The sequence below is a fragment of the Amblyomma maculatum genome, chromosome 1, assembly GCF_055883805.1.
Source record: "Amblyomma maculatum isolate TAMU_Amacu chromosome 1, ASM5588380v1, whole genome shotgun sequence".
Lineage (NCBI taxonomy): Eukaryota > Metazoa > Arthropoda > Arachnida > Ixodida > Ixodidae > Amblyomma > Amblyomma maculatum.
In genome coordinates this window covers 362,022,994-362,043,647 of record NC_139344.1, presented here as the reverse complement: position 1 = coordinate 362,043,647, position 20,654 = coordinate 362,022,994, and the positions used below count along the sequence as shown (strand labels likewise).

Genomic DNA, 20,654 nt, shown 5'->3' with positions numbered 1-20,654 from the left:
TTAACCGGCGGGCGCTGTGAACGTGCGGCGTCGTGGAAGGAATACGCTAATTCAACCAGTACTAGCTCAACATAGAGAATTGGGGTTCAAGTCTGAGTTGAACCTAGTACCACAAACAAAAGATCTGTTCAGCATCGTCTTGTATGGTTTACCAATGTTGTAAAGGGTTACACGAGTTGAATAAGGGGGAAATACAAGCTTTGCTACGAGGAGGCCCGATAGCGTCTTTTAAACCTCCTTTTATTCCGTGTTTCTTTATTATTTAATTTGGTATTGGGGGACACGAATGCTCACTATATGTCTCACTATTCGACCTGAAAATAATTAGGTCAAGGTCATACCCCCTTTTCATTCAGTAATTTATTATTCGCTTCATTGTAAGTATAAAGTGGTTTACAGGAAAGGAAGGGCTCAGTTGCCCTCTAATTTCTCGCTGTTTACCTCAACTGTGCTGTGGAAGGGAAGAAGGCGGAATTGAAGGAAGTGAGAAAGGTTCGCTTGAGGAGAGCTCCGGAATTATTGCAATAACCTGGCGATATATAATATGCACTGATATCGCACAACACACCGACGCCATTTCGTTTAGCCTCCACGCTCAGGTTCAAACTCGGAGTTTTCAAGTTCTAACTGGATCTGAAATTCACGCCCAAATCAACAGTTCTTTTGAAAAATGTACACCGAAGGCCCCTCACAGAAACTTCCTGCTATGAATGCAAACTTTAACAGCCTCGACGATCTCTTTTAAAATCTTGCTCTCTTCCTGCAATAATCTCAGCATTACGGAACTTAGTATAGTAGCTTCTGAAACTGCGAAAGTGAACGGGAAAGCATGGTGCATCAGGCCTACCCAAGAAACGCTCATGCTCTTGCAAGCGGAGTTTTAGGCAGCTATGTTTGGCCAATAAAAAAATCTGCAACCAAAGTCTTTACAAAGGCGCCAAGGGCGAATAAAACTCATTTTAGAATTCTTCACAACGACTGATTGCAGATTTTGAATCGTGCTTTCCCTCCAGGTCAGAGCATTTAGAAAGCTTACGAGGTACAGACATGACCACGTCAACACTAAATATTCCTTAAAATTTGTTAAGATTATGCAAATCTTTACGCATGCATGGTAAGACTATCAACTTCTGGTTAGCGTGCTCATGGAGTGGGAATCTTTCTTTTTCAGCCTTTCGAAGCTTCTTTGACAAATTTTGGCCACTGGTTTTGAAACTGAGCGCTGAAAGCCACTTTTTTTCTAGTCACTCAAATTGAAGACGAAAGCTGAAATTTAGCTTGTCAGTGCATGGCTTTAAATGTGTGAGTCTAAACATGAAGGCTTCAGATGTCATTCGGATGAGTCGAAGTGCAATAAAGTTTTCTTTGTACTCGGCGTAGAGGCTTAAAACATGTTCACAATAATTAAAATAAGACCTGTCTAAAAATTGCATTGACCGATTTTACGTAGGTTGAAGGTCAGAGTTGATAAAACGTATGCACATAGAAAACACTGCGAAAAGCTCATCCGCTGCCACAGCCATTACATCGTCAGATTATAGCTTTAAAATGAAATCATGTACATATCTGAAAACCGTAGAAATTAAAGCCTCAGCCAACCCACATTGAGCACTCGATCAATATTTACAAAAAAAGAAAAAGAAAAAAAAAAGATTTCTAAAAGCAGGGGTAGCAGCAGGTGGCTTGATCAAAATGGACGAAGATATCTCTATGGGAGGCTCCAATGGCACGCTGTATTTCTACGCTGGGTCAGGTATTTCGTTGTGTTCCGCTCTCTGGAAAAAGATTAAGTTGCTCTGAAAGCTTCCGCGCTTGCAATCGCGTGAAGATCAAGCATTCCAAGCTGCCAAAGGCCAATTTTTTTGTCCTTTCAGAAGCTCTTCTGAGCTGTTAGAGCACAGATAAAAGACATCTTTTGGAGGAGCGGCTTCCTTGGTGTTAAGCTTGTGAAAAGCGCGTTCAATGATCGTCGCATCGATCTGCAAGCGAACGCACTGCACCCCGGAAACTTGTCTTATCTACGTGCAATCTCCTTTATAGTCGCTCGAAGAAATTAAGGACGTGTGGACAACAGCCACAAGTGTCTGCTGAGTCTCAAAGTGCTCTGCGGTCATGATGTCCACTTTGGTTTCAGTAAATATGGCTACAAAGCCGTATGTTCACTGTTTTTCGAATTGTTCTAGAAGTAAACTCCTCTTTACAGCTTGCCGCAATATGTCTTTCGTTTTGCAGTTGTAGCAGATTAAGGGCTTTAGGTACTCAAAGGCGCTTGCGCACGCCGGCGCGCTGCTAGGGATCCTCGTTCAATTGCGATTCATTTTTAGCCACTGGACCCGCGCACTTTGACTTCGTCCCAATTTGGCCAAAGTTAATGCCCTATCTATTTCAAGTGTCGCCAGTTCAGTGGTGACCTGCACATTTTGATGAGTCACCCCAAAATGTCGTCCCTGGACTCTACATACATATTTCCTTTCATCCGAATACAACCAAAAATAGATGTCCAACTTAATTGGCCTTTGGCTAACTCAGACGTGGTTTCGAAATTTAAGTCGGCCGCCCCAAACAATTGGGCCGCCACCGTCGAAACAGAACATCTTCCTAATTTCACCGAAATAGGTGCCCAGCTTAATTCAGTGTTGCCATCTCAGTGGTGACTTCCCAATGTAGTCGGGCCAGCCTCCAAATTTCGCCTAATTACACATTCTCCGTGCGTAGGAGGCTACGGGCACCGTTTTAATTTTGCTTGTCTTCGCTTCCACCCATTCAAAAGGAAAGAAAATTTGTCGTTCGGCTTAAAAATATAATTATGTGCTCAACTATCCACAATGAGCGAAACCATTTAATTGATAGTTTACACCTTATGTGGGCGAAGAGCGGTGAACTAAGTTCTCTGCTCGCCGTTAAACGCATAGGTTGTCGATGCAGCTGTTTTTTTTTTCCTTTTTTATTCCACCAGCAGACCGGCGCCAATGACCATGCACCGGAAGGTCGACCGTGGATCTGAGAGAAGGTCCGGGATGGAGCCGCACTCTAGGACTCTGCCGTCGCCCATGACCACCACCCTGAAAATAATGTGTGCAGCTAAGTTTCTGTGATATCCCTTGCCAGTCACAATGGCCGCTCAAAGTATGTGACTTACATTCCTGCAGTTCATGTATAGTCATGATTTCATGCAGATGGTCCAAAATCTTCAAGCAGTGCAAATGCAGAGACTGCATATTGCTATGTCGTGCGATCTGTCAACTGCGCTTTTTTAAACCACTCTTATGAAATAGAGCGCTTAAAAATAATCATGCTGAAAAGTATGTGCGTACTTAAGAAAAATCAAAATTTTTTACTATATCTTTATTTTCAGGAAATTTAATATGCCATCCGTTACATAAAGCCCATGACATCCGTTACATTATGCCATCCGTTACATGCGTTAAAATTCTTTTTGTAACCATCGAAAAAAGAAACACCAATGTTTGGCTTCAACAGTGACAGAAATTCCTGAAGACTCGAAGGTCCCCAACCTTCCATAATGGGAACTGCTCAGGGGCTTTATGTAGATTTTATGTGCACTAGTCCTTTATGAGCATACGCGCTAGCCCTTTATGAGCACTCATCCGCAACACTGTACAGTGTCAAAATACTGTCCTGCTTAGCCTGTGCCCAGCAGCTAGAACACTGGTGATATTCAAAGATGGTAAAACAGCTGATGAAAACCTATCTAGCCCGATAAGGAAAGCTAATCAGCGGCCAGCTTCCCTTTGCAGTGTAGCTTAACCACCGTCGAAAGCCACTGGATCCCATCTGAATTGATTCCAGCTCACTCTGACATTTTTGTTACGATGAGGTTGACGAAGCAGCCCGTGCCAGAATCATTTAGGAGCGAGAAATTTCACTGCAAACTTTGACGGGCGCAAATTAGCCAAAACGTATCTAAATATATAGATACACCTTTAAACTCACCATATCACTATTATGCATTACTTATTTCTTTATAACTCATGTTTAAAATTTGAACTTTCATCTAGACGTCCTCGCTAACTATTGCAAACTACGGGCGCATTAGAGATCAAGCAGAAATGTGTCGCCTTCGTTTCCATTTTTATTCTCACTTTTTTTTTCTTCAAAATGCAGTCTAACATATGGAAACGAGCATGATTTCTTTGAATTGGAAGAGTTTCGGTTATGAGATTGCTGTTGCAAATTAACAGGCCAAGTGTACGAAACTTTTATTAGCGTTATTAATGACATATGCGGCGTGCACGGTGCAAGAAGGGTTGCTGGGGAATCAAGGCCAAATATTTATAACAGCGTTTGACGTCTAAAACCACGTCATACTAGGGCTCATTATTAGTCCCTCGATTCACAGGCATATACTTTGACTTGCTAACAACCGCACTTGCTAACAACTTGCTAACATCCGAAGTCATCATTTGCCCTACGATGAGATAAATTAGAGGAAGTATTGAAGCCTTAATATGTTTCCGTCACATGTTATTTCTCTATATAATAGGGTCGTCGTCAAATAATTGATTGGTCATTATGGTGCACGAAGGTAACTTGTAAACGCAACTGAGAAAAAAAAACTGTAAATCTCACTCGGCTTAGGCCATGTTACTAAATCTAACGGATTGTCAACAGTTTTGGAAGAAAACTTCAAGCTTGGTAACATTTTTCGCTCCCAAGTTAAGCTGTTGTAATTTCTATGAAAGCTAATTATAACGCCGTATTTAAGAGCTACGACCAACTCGATGAACACGCATTCGGCGAGAAAAATACCTTCAAGTATACCGTGCCAGTTATTAAGTAGTGTAGGCAAACAGGGATACGAAATAGGGATATGAAGGGCCGTTGCGACTAACATACATACGAAGGATGCCAACTATCATCAAAACCAATCACAACCGTAGAAAGCATAACAGAAAGCTTTCTGTTTTCTGTGGTGGTCAGCGATGCGAAATATTAATGTCGCCATTTAGTGATTTAAATATCACAACCACCATAGAGGCCCGTTCATATCTACGGCATTGCTCAGCGGAAGAACAGGAAACGACAGCAATACACACCTTCATGTCTACCCTCTGCGCTTACACGTCGGTATTTAAGAGTATGGGTGGAACCCCCATCACCATGTGTTTGGGGCATGATAGCCTTAGATGCTTATGCGCCATAAAACACAACACAACACAACACAACACAACACAACACAACACAACACAACGCAACACAACACAACACAACACAACACAACACAACACAACGCAACACAACACAACACAACACAACACAACACAACATAACACAACACAACACAACACAACACAATACAACACAAAGCAATGGGCTTTCAAATTCAACCTTCTGACGATATTGGTACTGCTGATAGAAATGTCATCAAGTATGTAGAAATAATATATGCCGGTATGGAAGCACCAACGCATGATTTCAATACGTCCGTTCCACCAGCGCTCCACCGCATGTTTCCTTCGCATGCTTCAACGAATTTACCAAACCCTTCTTTTCCAGAGGTATGCAGTCATTGTGATAAGCTTTCATGAGGCATGCTGCCCGTGATGATATCTGACTTGAGAGAGGGTACGATATTTTAGAGGCAGACTAAATACGCCTATTCAGATGCATGAGGAAGTACGAAATATCTAATAGGCAAGATGTGACTGATTTTAGTGGGGCATGACATAATAAGAAAAAAAAAACTCTGCCTGTGCAACTTTTGTGAAACTAACCTTATAGACTACACTACGCAGTTGAAGCCAAGTCCGCTTGTCAGAACGTTGGCGCGGCTAGCAAACTGAGGCTCCCCTCTACCCTTGTTCACTGCCTCTTTAGTACTGTGTAGCCATCTTCTTTCTCTCATTCAACCCTGGATCCTCTATAGACTGGAGTCACAGTAAAATGCAGGATAGTTAAATGTGCCAAAAAACCTGAACTCAAATCGTTGAACCAAGTGTGTCGTTTACTTTGGACGCCACCTACTGAGCCTCAGCAAAAAAAAAAAAAAAGTAATAATTAAGGGGACACTTACGCTCCGCCGTTGAGGGTGTAACGCGATAGCGGTTCACACATACGGATGATAGTTTCTCAATTTTATATTTAATTTCTTTTTTCTTCCTTTTTATTATTTTTTATTCACCGATACTTAATTAGTATCAGCAAAATATTGAAAGATGGGAAAGGAACTTGAGAAATACTGGCGGTGTTATTTCGACTAGCTTAGCGGGCCGTCACATTTTTTCTTGCCCAGCGAAAAATAGTAGCGCATCAATAAATGCCATCGCTCTAAATAACTCCATCAAATTTACTCTTTTTTAAGCAGTTCGAACAGGCAAAGAAGCCTTCTAAATCGGAACCGCAGGTATCTTGAAATTTGAGGTGTACGCATTGACATTGTGCGGTAATCCTGAGAGGTCGAATTTTAAACTGTTACGTGATGTTCCAGCCGCATGACTTCGCAGCATGCTTCTGCAGGGATTCGAAAGTTTCTAACGCGTTCTGTAGAGAACCTCTGATGGTTACTTAAGGTCGTCACATACGTTTGCTAGAGGATGTATAAGGTACTTCATATGATGCGCTAGGCAACGCGTTCGAAAAGTTTATTTTATCATAGAGGCATTCCCCGCAATACCATAGCCAGTACTGCACACGGTATATAAATTTCAATGGCGCAGAGCACACAAACACAGGAAAACAAGACCGACAGAAGAGCCTTTCTTCTGTGCTGTACTATGTACGTTGTGGCTGTGTGATGGTGGTTATTTATGTCGTGCACGGCATGGGAGTCGGTATTAATGGCTCTGGAGTGAGGTGCGTGGAAGGTAGCAGGTGCCTTAGGTAATTTGCTGGTGGTAAGACCCTTGCGGTTCATGCTGTGAAAGTCAAGAGGAGCTCGTCTGAACAGACAGGGAGAACGCTGAGGGGTGAACAACAGCAATACCGACAGCCATATCCCCAATATCTATGGTTATAATTACGAGAAGAATTTTTGAATACCAAAAGCTTTCATTTCTACAAGACAACGTTAATTTGCTAAGGTGCCATTTACTTAAATAAATTTTTCCTTATTGACCTGGCTGCAGAACAACAGCTTCATGCTGCGGACTACTTAGCGTCGCCAGACGCGCACGATATGCCACGACCAACGACAGAACTTACAGGCGCGCTTGGGCGCTTTTATCTGAGTTACAACGTTTCACCGTTGCTCTGTGTCAAGCTGAGCTTTACAGATGCTAAAACTCTTCTCGTGCCAAGCCATAGATGAAATGACGGAGGGTTGGCTGCACGTGCCGAGAGGCATGCTCATTTGCAAGTACCATCGCTTCCTTCGCATGAAACAGCCGGAATGACACCACCAGGCACTCAATCCAGGTAATATTTATTTAAGACAGAGGTGAAATTGCTCATGCTTCGCTTGTTCCTTCAAGCTAGCCACATGAATCTTTGACAATTTTGCTGGGAGTTTTGAGAGAAGCTTTATACCTTTGGGAGTACTCACCTGTCATAGTCAAGGATTGTTTCAATGCGGTGTGCGATGGTAATGAGCGTGCAGTGAGAGAAGCTCTTCCGCAGTGCTGCCTGAATCCGCCGGTCGGTGTCCGGATCCATAAACGACGTCGCTTCGTCCAGCACTAGGATTTTCGTGCCTCGCAATAGAGCGCGAGCGAGGGACACAAGCTGCTGCTGACCAACACTGCGAGGATTCAAACATCAAGGCTATGGTCAAAGAGGAGTCTGGTTGACACTGCACGTTTTGTAATAAAAGAATACAGGGTCTAATTAGGACAGGTAATGGGCGCAGAGAACGAGAGAGAGAGAGAGGGAGAGAGAGAGAGAGAGAGAGAGAGAGAGAGAGAGAGAGAGAGAGAGAGAGAGAGAGAGAGAGAGAGAGAGAGAGAGAGAGAGAGAGAGAGAGAGAGAGTGAAAACTTTATTGCCGGGAGTAGTGTTGCTGGGTCTTAGTGGAAGAGCCAAGTGGCCGTTAGCTGGTGGCTTGCGGCGACTTCTTCAGCGCGGTTTACGGCGGCCAATTGTATTTCGGGGCTCGCGTTGAGCCGCACTACGAACTCGAAATAACTAGATTGATAAGATAAGAATGACGCGCAGATAGCAAGCAGGCTCAGATAGTGAATGCCAGTTTGTCACTATCCCTCAATCTTATGGCTTAATTTCTCAAGCTTACAACTATCCCTCAAAGTATATAACAGCTGTATCGTACGGGCACTTATTTGGTAGGCAAGCAGATGGAGGCTAACGAAAAAGGTTCACCTTAAAATGAGGACCGCACAGAAAGATTTGGAATAAAAAAAATTATAGGCAGAATGTTGAGAGGCAGGAAGCATGCATAATGAGTCAGGGAACCAATTGAATGACCTACATTCTAGTTGAAATCAAGGAGAATTAATAGGCATGGAGAGGACATGTGCGAAGAGAGGATAACCGATGGTTCGCTATGGCTACAGACTGCACTCCAATGGAAAGCAAGCGTACCAGGGGCCGGCAGAAAGTTTGGTGCGCGGATGAGACTAAGCGGTTTATGGGGATCAGGTTGATGCAGCTGGCATCAGACTGAGTTAATTGGTGAGACATGAGAGAGGCATTTGCCCTTCTGTGCTTGTAGTCAGGCTCATGGTGATAATGAAGATGAGTACAGCTAGGTTCAGTACACTACGGCAGAAATAATATATGTAAACATTCAGGCTAACGCATTTTATTCCGATTTAGTACACTTCGACAAAAAGAATTTATATTAAAATATGCTCTCAGGTTCAAGCTCCCGCCTTTTACTTCAATGTATACGCGACACCAGATACAAACATTCTATTGATTATAATGTTTGCAAAGAAATAAACATTTACCTACGCGAAAATCAACGATACAAAATTTTAACTCTACCAAACGTTGGATGCTAGACGCGAAATTTTGTCATTTGTACGGCTACCTGTACAAGAAATGGCGAATATAGGGCGGATTTTGGTCGCGCGAATAGAGTGGGATTTTTTACAGGTCATTATCTAATATGACTGTTTGTTGAAGACACTAGTAAAAGCCCTACACATGGCATACAACTCCATCCTGTTCGACTCTGTTTAGTGTGACGACCTCAAGCAGTATATTCCTCCAAACCAAAATCAGAAATCTGAGGCCTTAACAGGGTACTGCTTTTGAGACTTGAGGGCTTCACGAAACGCACACGTCCACGGCATCATACACGAGACAACACACCAATGATTTTAGGACGCAACCGTATATCATGATAAGACTTCTCTGTTTTCACTTTTACGAACCAAAACAGTTGATAACAGACTCACTTCCCGTTTTGGCTCACCTCTGACTCCTCTTGGCTCTTGGCTACACAGTCTTCCTAGCAACTGCAAGATCCTAAAATAACGAGCAAACACTATTCCATCTGCTGCAAGCCTAATACTGTTAACTTTTTCCGCAACCTCTTGCATCAAAACTAGGTCGACGCATTTGGCTCATGTGACGCGTACCTCAAGTTTTCTCCTTTTTCTGATATTCCAAACGAGAGGCCTCCTGCGCCGTTGTCTACGAAGTCTTCCAAGCCTACAGATCGAAGAACACTCCACAGCTCTGCATCAGACCTCTTGCTTGGTGGATCCAAATTCTCGCGGAGAGTTCCACAAAACAGCGAAGGGGCCTTGCAGAGAACCAAAAAGCAGTATTAGGCTACGCTGTCATAAAATATTAGGACAAAATGATCTACCCAGGAAAGGCATCGCCAAAATATTCTGTTATCTACACCATCACTTTCATTTCCTGTAGTGTACGTAAGCTTCCAGAGTGCATTAAGCGTCCACTAGTGAGAAGGACTCGCAGTGTTAATGAGCATTCACTTCCTCCAAATTTTTGCCAAAACGAACAGTTTTAAATTCAGTTTTTTTCCCTAGAACAGTGGAAGATTAGAATTTGTTACCGGCATCTGTTTTATCCTCACATAATTTTTCTGATGCATTACAACGTCTGCTTACCTGCTAATATTGTTTTATGTATATTTTGTATTTGTGTGCTGCTAATATTGTATAATTTTATTCTTTTCATTATGTAACAATGTAAATTCACTCCTGCTTGGGCAAAGCAATGGCCTGCAGTATTTTCAAATAAATAAATGAATAAATATATGCAGAGCGTTTTGCCTAAAGGGAGTCATTACTGAAGCAAGAGAAATGCACTGTCCGAAGCAGTATTAGGACCAAACTGTGAATGAGATGTTAGATAATATTTTAACCAACAAATCACGACTTCAACAGCACCGAAATTGTTTTGAGGTGTATAAACAAGGCAAAATTGGCCTAAAACACCGCGGGTTGAAATTGAACTAACATTAAGTTAAAATAAAACGGCCTATTACCGAAAAGAAGAACAATGAGAAAAAAGTGGTTACATGAAAAACAGCAAGCATACCTAGATAACAAGTGGCTTGACCGGGGTTAATTTGCGTCTTGGTGAAGAAAAACAATAAGCTGTCGTGCAACAAAGGAATCGCCGTCTCTTTGGAGCTGACACAGTGACTGGCGGAACTGGTCCCCGAAGAAAATTAGCGGATGCTCTACAAGAATATCGGCTCGTTCCTTGCGTAATGTCAGTTTCCGGCTACTAGGGTCATGTGTGAGGTGGTAGAAACCGGGGCAGGAGTATATGACGTTTTGCACAAACGAAATTGAAAGCGTTGCGTCTCCTCTTGCCTGTGGAATGATGCCGATGGCAGAGCGAAGCCTCTTCAAAGGCACATCGTAGGTGTCAGTGCCGTCTATGGTGATAGCGCCCGAAGTTCGCTGGATCATTCGCAAAAGAGCCAGAACAAGCGACGACTTTCCCGCTCCGGTTCTACCTACGACTGCCACCTGCAAGGCGAAATGACCGATGGTGTCTGTGAGGCACGGTCAAATAAATGATGTGTAGCATTTAGCGTGCACTTATAGCAGTAAACAACAGGATCAAACTTTTGAAGGCTTTTTTTTAAAACTTTTATTAGTTATCTCAAGGTGCTGTTATTACAGCTCCAGGCAAGTTATTTTTTCAATGAAAAGGTGGAGCACATCTTATAAAAAACGCAGCCGAGCAGACAACGATACAGATAATAAAGACAAAACGTTTCAAAAAGTGGAAGTATGCAAAAGAATAAGGGCAAATCGACACGAGATATGTTGGAATTAATTCCTGGGTGAACAAAGTGTCTGGCGAACAGCGTGTTAGCATTCCTTCCGTTTTGCTGGTTGAAGAAGGAGATGGAATTCCTAGTTTTCTAGTAGGAGAATGAAGGAAGAACTTAACTGCACTTAGAAGAAAGAAGCAGGTTCGGGGGTGTGAGTAATTAGTTGTCAGCTAAGCATCGTTCTTGTTTCTGTGTGTGCGTCTTCTATGTATCGCTGTCTGTTGAGCTGCGTTTTTCATCAATGTGCAGACCAACTGACCCAACATTTCATTGTACAGTGGTGGGGATACAAGCATGACCTGAACGCAGTGATACGAGCGAAGGCTCTGTTATGCATAATTTCGCATGGTTTAAATGGTTTGTACATATTGTGACGGTTTGAACTAGGGGGACATTTAAACTCCGCCTCAAGAGCGGACGCCATTACGGTTAAAGTACGGTTAAAATCTACGGTTAAAAACTACGGTTAAATTCCGTAGTGTTATTCATGTGCATTTTATGATAAAATATTTTTAATTTGGTGGATTTTCGGGGAAAGGAGACTCCGTAGCCGAGATGTATCTGTCTTCACTCAAGGTCAATCGGATAGAGCAAAGAGAAATTGGAAGCACCCCCCCCCCCCCTCCCCCTCTTCCTAGTAGTAGGTTAACGCTCTCAGATACGCTGTGAGGGTTCAGGGGGTAGACATGCAAATATAGATGACCGGCAATGATGCTTGCACGTAAAGAACTCCATTTCTTAGAGTATTTTTGCTTACACCAACCTTTTCTCCTGCTTGTGCCTCGAAGCAGATATCTTTGAGCGCGTCGCCCACAACGCCCGGCCGATAAGACGCGCTGAAGTGATCGAATTTCACAGCGCCTCGACTTGGCCAGAAATCGTCGAACGGGGCCATGAAGAGCCGAAGGTTCAGCCAGTGCGGCTCGATTTCCAAGGAGAGGTTTTTGGACACCACTCTTTTCTACAAAATAGATGATTGTCAAGTGACACAAGCAAGCTACACATGCAAAATATAATTTTAAGTTTTTCACAAATGGTGTAATTTAGAATGTAGAGTTTAAACCCATGTAGTCCTGTTACTGTTCCCGGGGTGGTTGGAGCCCTGTCAAGCTGCTACTGTGCCGCTTTCTCCGCCCCCTCCCCCCCCTCTCACCATATATTTGTTTGTTTAATAAAGAATAAAGTGTATTGATTGACTGATTGAATCCTGAAGAGCGGCTTTATATACTTACTTCAAACAAACAATGTGGTCTCATATTTAAATTACAGTAAGGGCTAGCATTACCTGACACGTTGATCTTTTTCTAAACTGCCGAAATTGCAACTAAAGGCGAGAAATTAAGTTGAAACTGACTGTGCTTCTTCGGTGCCTGTTCATTATCATTGCTGTCTTTTGGATTACCAAGCTACATAATCTTAAAACACCGCTTTCCTGTTGTTGTTGATCTGCTATTGTAGCTTTTTAATTTAAGCGCTAAGATAAATCTTTGAAAAGTGCGTAATTAAGCAGTTCATTATGAAGAATTAAAAAAACTGTCCAAAATGCAATGTTTGGTATAAACAACTGCAATTATTCATCATTTGAAGAGCGATACTCATTGCAAAATTTGGTCTTGAGTCGTCTGATTGATTTTAGATAGATATATGTGGGGATGAATGGGGTGTTGTATATGAAGGAGGTCTTCCGAATTGAGCTGCTGAAGTCCACCGAAGTGCGTGGCCTTCACTTAGCCAACAGGCCGAGGAGCGATAACTTGCTGATGAAGTTAACAATAGTTATGCCTTAAGAAAATCCAGCCTTCACACGGTAGCCCGAACACTGTAATAAATTTGAGAAGATTTATATTCTCCCCACGATCTAAAATGAATGAAATTTATAATTTATTTACACCGATCCGGCGTGAGCTGTCTCCCACGATAAGACGTGTATTCAGGCAGGAAATTGGCAGGGTCACTTCGGGTTGTACATTTCATCCGCAATAGCTGCACTTTTTATGCATACGACATATGCGTACGGACAAGTAAGAAAGTCTTCATGCTTGGAAATGGCAGACAACCTACTAGCAGAAGCGAATCGAGTCCACCGGAACAAATATTGTCCTGCTTAGTTAGCGGGCCACATGAACGTTGCTACTGCATATATAGGAAGCCAGAGTCAAGTGGGCCGCTGGCTTCTTGCAGATCTGTATTCAACCGCAGAGGTTCAACCGATATATTGAGGTCTGTGGTGAAAATGTTGTACTACCTTAGTTTATCTTCTATCATTCGCTTCAACTACCATCTGTAAACGGAGCTAGAAGTTATCGTTTGAGGATGAAGCATAACGCCTATGACGCGATAAGAGCGAACTGAAAAGGTAAGCAAGCGAAAATAAGCAAAAAACACCGCAAACTCATATTAGAAAGTGGGGTGTGCCCCGCAAGCCTGCTAGCATTTTTGCGCATCTCTACTGGTGGAGCACAGAGAAATTTGAATTAAACGCCTACCTTTAGAAGCAAGAAATCTTTCGTACTTATCTTGCAGCATGCAAACTTACGTTTTGTTGCATTCGACTGATAAAGAAATGTTTCTTTTTTGATTATTTTTCTTTGCATGCGCACCCTACGAATGGTTGCCTTGCAAAAGAAATGCTGCATACACAGCTTACTAACTCCCCGGGTCCGAATATACCAGCAATCAAGCCAAGCGCACCGAGAAGTAAATAACTGGCGTGTTAAAATTTACCACCAAAGGAAGTCACAGTTCCCTAATTTTCCAATGCAGTATTGATCTTTAAAATTTCATTTCTTCAATATACTTTTGCGGAGATACATGGGCTGCCTTTCGTGGTCCCACAAACAATAAGTCTTTCAAGCGGAAAATTCTTTTTTTCTTTGCTCCGGGGTTTATCGCTTTGTTGTTTTTTTTTTTTTTTTTTTTTTTTTTCACAGAATACGCGCTGAATGTTTATACATTTTGTCAGTTTTATTCTGGGGCTGTCTTCCTTTATTTGACTTAATTCTTGTTAAAAGTGTCCTTCCTGCCGTGGTGTAGCCACAGCATGCATTTAGACGCGCTGTGTCAGAGTAGTTCCTTTCACCTTATTTGCCCCCAAATCTATAGTATCCTCTCGTTCCTGCAAATAAGTGAAACATTTATTTGTAAGCAAGCCTAATGAAATGGCAATCTAAGGTAATTGCGTTTGCATCAGGCATAAAATCACCTTGAAATAACTGCAGATTATTATTAGTTCAAAATAGTTTCAAATATTTTTCAACGTCAAAAGACTTCTTTCTTGATGAAGTTATTCGCAATGTACCCTAAGACATTCAGACATGGTTGAAAAACGCAGCTGAATACGCCCTGCAGCAGTACTACAGCTGAGATACGAGCACATCGTGGATAGATTTAGTGTGGACTACTTTCCAAATGGGAATTCACTCTTTGTAATGTCAAAGAACCAAGCCGAAAAATCAATATTTCTAGGCGGCAGCTTCAGAGTCTGCAAACCATCGTGTGCATTCAATATATTTTTCACCGAGCACAATGAACTTCCTTGCACTAAAACATCGATAGTTACCCGCATGTTTTGTGGTAGGGTGCGAAGCTATACAAAAAATACTTTCCAGCAGAGTTCAAACGTTTTTCGTGCTCTTTCGAAGGCATTAGTAAAACATCAACGGCACCAGCCGCGGAAGCCTTGCCTCTTCCACAGGCAATTCTGTGTATTCCAGGGCACGCTCCAAGGCCACATAGCCCTGCGTGGCCCAGGACATGGACATGAAAACTCCTGCCATAGCGAAGGGTACCTGCATGACAGAAATTATCACTCACTCTGCAAGGCGTGAGTATACGAGGGAAAACAAAGGGTAGAAATTATTAGCAGTCACCCTTTACATAATTCTTTCTCTTGTGAAGGGAATTAAATTTGATGGCTCATCAGCTTTTTTTGTCTCAATCTCTTTCAGAATTTTGTGAGTCTATTAGTCCTATGTTGGAGGCGTGAACAGACACAAGTGTGGGTTAACGTTATGCTAGCCTTTTACTGTCTATCGCTTTCGACTCTTTTTCCCCCTCCCACCTTCATCTACTACTTCTTCTTCACCTGCCTTCACTTCCTACTTCGGAATCTGACAGGGATGCAGAAGATTGCTTCATAAGAGAAATAATTCATAATTAAAAACATTGCTATCTAATTCCACACAATGTGTTTAATAATAAATAATAAAAATGCATGCACTAACGCTCAAGTTAATTTCATTGCTAGCCTGCCCCTCACATTACTTCTATGTCAAGCCACTACTTTGACCAAACGTTGACGAAAGCAAGCGCCTTGTCTCGGTTTTCTACTTCTCGCTCGCTGCTTCTTAAGATGCTCTAGTTTTAGACCAAATCGAGAAAACTGAAAGACCTGAGGAATTTTGACCGCACAACGTACCGAGAAAGAGCAGAGCAGCGACAGGCCGATGGCTGCTGCCGACGCGCTGTGTCCTTGGTTTGGTACCACGACAATGATCGTAGTGAGTGTGATGACGAGAACTCCGCCCATTGTGACGATAAGGCGGCTAAAGGAGTAACAGAGGGCGAACAAGTTGAAGGCCTCTATATAATCGTTCAGTAGGCGCCGGAACCGTGAGGAGAAGTGTTCCATGACCCCGTAGCATCGGATCACTCCAACAGAGTCCAGTGTCTCGGCCAGCTGCTGCAGAACCCTCGACATCCTGGTACTCTCGTACAGACGGCCGATCATAGAACCACGAATCACGTAACGCTGCAAGACCAAATGTAATGAGTAACGAGCGAAGTGTGGTTGGAAAGCATTAATGGCTGCATTTTAAAATAAGTTATGTATCTACATCATACTTCGCAATTTAAGGCGCGTTCTGATTTGTGTGTGTGTGTGTGTTGCTAAATTTGGCCTCTAAGCTTCTGTACGAACTCTGCCCACAGAAAGCCTGTGTTAAATAAATAAAAATGAATCACTGCAATACACGCATGCCGTATACAAATCAGTAATCAAACACCGAACGAAAAAGTAGAGAATGCGTCCAATACGGATATTAAATGCGTGTTGGACATTTATAAACGGGCAAGGTTCCAGAACAACATATTGCTTTCGTGCAGTGTTCCTTGCCTAATACCAAGCTAGGTTGCTCATTTAATTATTTGCGCTGCCGCAATAGCAGGTGAATGCAAAAGATGCTTTAAGAAATGCAGAAGTGTCGATTATGAAATGATTAAACAAACGATTATGACTCAAGATATCACATACTCATGCACTGTGAGGTCTAGTGTAAGCGATGAAAACAGTTATTAGTTACAACACAGCAAGAATGGTAACGGGCTGAAAAGAAACCTCGGGTAGCGTTTATTTCCTGAAGCCTGCAGGAATATCGGCTTGCATGAGTGACGATGCTTCGTAAGGAGTTTGGCCACAGATATCTTGCTCGAGCACACAAATGTGCAGCCATCCGAGGCACACAAGGAAATATAAGCACCATGTAATAAGTCTTGTTACATGGACTCAGGACATATGCGCTACAGGTGTTTGGTTGGCGAAAGTCAGGGCGGCACCTACCATGGCAATTACGAGGGCTACCTCGGCGCCGAAGGCAAGGACGAACACAGTGGGTGACTGCGTCCCAATGACGGCGAGCCTACCAACAACGCACAATAGGCTCTGGAATAGCTGCTTGTAGGCGACAAATACACGGCTGTCGTTCACTTCCAGGTCCTCGGAAAAGCGGTTCAGCAATCTTCCGCGCGGCGTCGCGTCGAAAAAGGACAGTGGGCTCTCGGCAACCCTAGACAGCATCTTTGCGTGAAGGGTAAGAGAGCATTGCCGGGTACCCCGTGCCAACAGAACTCCACCCAGAAGCCTGAAAACGACTGCAAAAAGAAGAAATTCAATGAAAAAGAAGTCAAACTGTGAATCTTGACAAAAACTACCCGGAAATTTGCAGCTCAAGAACATAGAAAAGTGAATTACTCTGGCTTATGTTTCAGTCGCAGATTTCTGAAAACTGCGGTCAGCGCCAACTTCTTCGGGTAAGTATTGACAAATTCCAGCTCACGTCACATCAAACAGCACCCGTGTCTCAAGCGTACTGCATATGCACTGGAGCTTGTAATCAATAGCCGGTTGCTCAATAAATAGCGCGGCTGTGCAACTGGGATGTGATTATCGCGGCATTCATTCTGTAGAGCAACAGGCGCTTTTGATGTTGCACGTCAGAGCCATGATTAATGCTCTTGCACTGAAGTGATCACTTTTAAATTTATATAGTTGCTCTAAGAGTAACACATATTCCGCTACACTGTGTAACAAAATAATTTATTTCGATTCTAGAAATTCACTACAATACGGTGACAAAGTGCGTGTAACAAACATACGAAGCCCCGAAGCTCGGTATTTCGGTATTTGCGTCATTGATTATCTAGTAAGATTACAACAAAGTGGAAACGGATATCATGTTTAAAACACAGCAGTCGGTCGTGACGGCAGTAAATTCTTCTATAGCTCAATAATTCTGAACCTTCTTGGTAGCAATTAGATGTTGTTTAATAGACATGGCGACGAGATCTGCGCAATTTAAATCAATAATTGGTAAAGAAGACTCAGGTAATGTTTTGCAGACTCGGAAAGATACAGCAGTTTAGAATAGGCAGTGAAGCACTGGAAGTTGCAGGCGAATATCTGTGCTTAGGGCAGACAGTAACCGCAGATATGGACCACGAAAGGAAAAAAAACTATAGGAGAATAAGTTAGAGATGGAAATTACTTGGTAATTTCCACTCGCAGATGATGGCTAGCCGCACATCGGTACAGCTCAAGAAGAAAGTATATAACAGTTTCATTTTACCGCACTCACTTATACGGCTCAAATATGGAGGCTGACGAAAAGGGTTATACCTAAGCTGAGGACAAGGCAGATCGCTATGAAATAGAAAATGAAAGGTGTAACGTTAAACAATAAAAAGCACACAGTGTGGGTCAGGATACATACTCGAGTTAAAAAAATGGATTTCAAGGGAAGAAAAGCGTAGCCTGTGGTGGCAAAAATTATGTGGGCGGAGGTGGTTAAGCAGCTTGCAGGGGTCAATGGGATGCAGTTTGCATATGTAGGAAGGGGTTAATTGGAAGTATTTTAAAGATACATTTGCCCCGCAGTAAGTGTAGTCCGGCTGGTTAGGATGTTGGGGATGGTAAGGCAATAAATTCTCAAAAATGCACAGTTGTTTCAAAAACACCCGTTCCTGTTTGATAGGCCCACGTCAGAAAATGGATCCTTACTAATTTCTTTGTTTTCTCTTTTCTTCAGTGGATTTTATAACATATGACAGTGTGAATAAGAAATAGAGGGGTATAAATCCATACTGGCAGTCAAAAGGTTGGAGTCGCTTTCCGTGGGTGTCTATCGTCATTAATTTAGATCCACTGCATTCGCAGTGACCGTTAGTGCGTCTGTTGCGTATAACCGCAAGAAACGTACTAAATCTTCGCAGACTCACCATCACCTACGCATGCGATCGCCAGCCAGGAAATGATGTCCCTGCTGCCGCGCTGCATATTTTCGCTCTTTCGGGTCCGCAGCGATGCCCAGACTTTGATGCACACTATCTGACCGGACACGAAGGAGGCACTGGCAGCAAAGCACAGCAGTGCCAGTACGGTGCTCATTCCAGAGTATTTTATGTACGCCGCAAATATTCTATGTGCTCCCTAGGAAAAAAGAATGGCTTAGGCTGAGTTGAACATTCACTACAAAAAAATCTCTGTTCCTTAAAAAAAAACTGCATTTTAGGAATAATATATAATATTCATGATATGTTCTATGGGTCAAAAGAAGATATTGTTCAGAAAAAAACTAAGCTTCTGCTCCTTCAATTTTTTGTACAGTAGCTTACAGTCAAGTGTATACAAAGCAGATTATTAGATTGCGATTAGCTGATAACATACTAGTCAAGTGTTGCTAAATTTATTTTCTATTCATGGCTAAAATAAGTTTTAGCCAATATTTGGTAGGTTAGTTCATAATGACCGGCTATCAACAAAACTCTCGTTACTCGGGGCCTGAAAGCAGCAATCAACCAATAATTTTCGACCCAGCCAGAAAAAGCATTGTAGAGTTTCCCTCAAGCATGCCTTGGTCATACCTTTCCTTATCTGAAAAGTTTTGTGCCGTAACGGGTACATTGATTCCCATGTTCAGATGCATAGACATGCAGATATACAAAAGCATTGACTGTTCGCTTGAAGCTACTGAAACACATCAGGCCATCAAAATAAATATTTCCGAAAAACAGTGCTTTTAGATTACACCAGGCTCACCATTGAAGACGCTATTCTTTCTTCTTTAAAAACCGGAGCTACTTCATTTTCAGGTGCCGAATTCAGCTCGTTCTGTCTGAAATTAAAAAAAAAAAAAGAAACACAATCAGGATTTACTTCAGCCGTTTTTGTGATAACACACTGAAATCATCTTCATGCAGGTTAGAGAGAAGTAAGAACGTTTATAAGAGGAAAATTTGAATTTGAAAGTCAGGCTTATACCACCGATCTTGAACTCTGAAGCCTTAAAAGCAATAAAACAGCAAAAAGGGAGAATGGCTGTGAAGATGTGAACGAAAGATTCGTGCACCAAACAAATAACAATCACAAATGAAGAAGCGCAAGCCAGCAAATTCCTTTTCCAACGCATGTAAAGGTGAGGTTCGCTGAAAGTGCCGACTTTTAAAAACTAAAATGGGTATAATTCAGACACGTTTCTTTAAACTGACAATAATAACAAAGACGAATAGCGAACTTGAATGAAAAGTAGCCATTTGCCATCACACAAATATTTTATGTTGATTCTGGGGACGGCGCGACAGGGACGAAGACAAAGAAGGAACACGAAGCGTAAGCAGGCCGTCCATATCGATCAGCGAATCTGAAGCTGCTTTTCTCTAAGGATTCCTGTAGTTTTCATAGTCTGGTTTTGCTTGTTTCGTTGTTCTTGATAAGCGTTTTCAGTTGTTATATCTTTTGAAGTATTTCGTTTTACGTTGACGCAGAGATGATTCTCTTAGATTTTAAACATTCATGTGCATTTTTCCCCCCAGTTTCTGTTGGTCATTTTGTCACCTGTCATTTGTCACCTGTTTAAGCTTTCGTGTACATCGTTTTTTAAGTTTCCGTTAGTCTTTTTTTTTGTTAATCTTTGTAACCTTTTCTTGTTATTGCGGGCGAGGGAGAAAAAATCGCACTGTGTTTGTTTTGGGCACGAGCGCATCTGTGGCGTGTGGTGGAATCTAAGCTCCTGATAGTTTTTTGTGTGTTTTTTGTGTGATCGATAATCTTGGGTCTTGTTCCAAGAAATTGCTTTTAAGGCTGGTATGCTCTACTGGGATGAATTGTTATCTTATTTTGCCTGGCGTGATATACTGCAATAAATTTTATCTGGCCTGTGACCAGTAGCGCCTGTTATCTGAATGCTGCATGTGGATGACTTTGT

At 42.3% G+C, this 20,654-nt stretch overlaps 1 protein-coding gene across 1 annotated transcript in view; it reads right to left on the bottom strand.

Annotated features, from left to right (window-relative positions):
• Nucleotides 1-2,944: 2,944 nt before the first annotated feature.
• Nucleotides 2,945-20,654, bottom strand: part of LOC146207948 (multidrug resistance protein mrp-7-like) — a 36,573-nt gene continuing 18,863 nt past the window's right edge. Inside the window, exons 9-18 of the mRNA XM_084577852.1 lie at nucleotides 19,490-19,565; nucleotides 18,670-18,880; nucleotides 16,736-17,046; nucleotides 15,596-15,928; nucleotides 14,862-14,966; nucleotides 11,942-12,139; nucleotides 10,709-10,867; nucleotides 9,497-9,663; nucleotides 7,502-7,696; nucleotides 2,945-3,062 (exon numbers count right to left, since the gene is read on the bottom strand). Of these exons, the coding sequence (XP_084433978.1) occupies nucleotides 2,945-3,062; nucleotides 7,502-7,696; nucleotides 9,497-9,663; nucleotides 10,709-10,867; nucleotides 11,942-12,139; nucleotides 14,862-14,966; nucleotides 15,596-15,928; nucleotides 16,736-17,046; nucleotides 18,670-18,880; nucleotides 19,490-19,565 (1,873 nt within the window). The remainder of the gene's footprint in view (nucleotides 3,063-7,501; nucleotides 7,697-9,496; nucleotides 9,664-10,708; nucleotides 10,868-11,941; nucleotides 12,140-14,861; nucleotides 14,967-15,595; nucleotides 15,929-16,735; nucleotides 17,047-18,669; nucleotides 18,881-19,489; nucleotides 19,566-20,654) is intronic.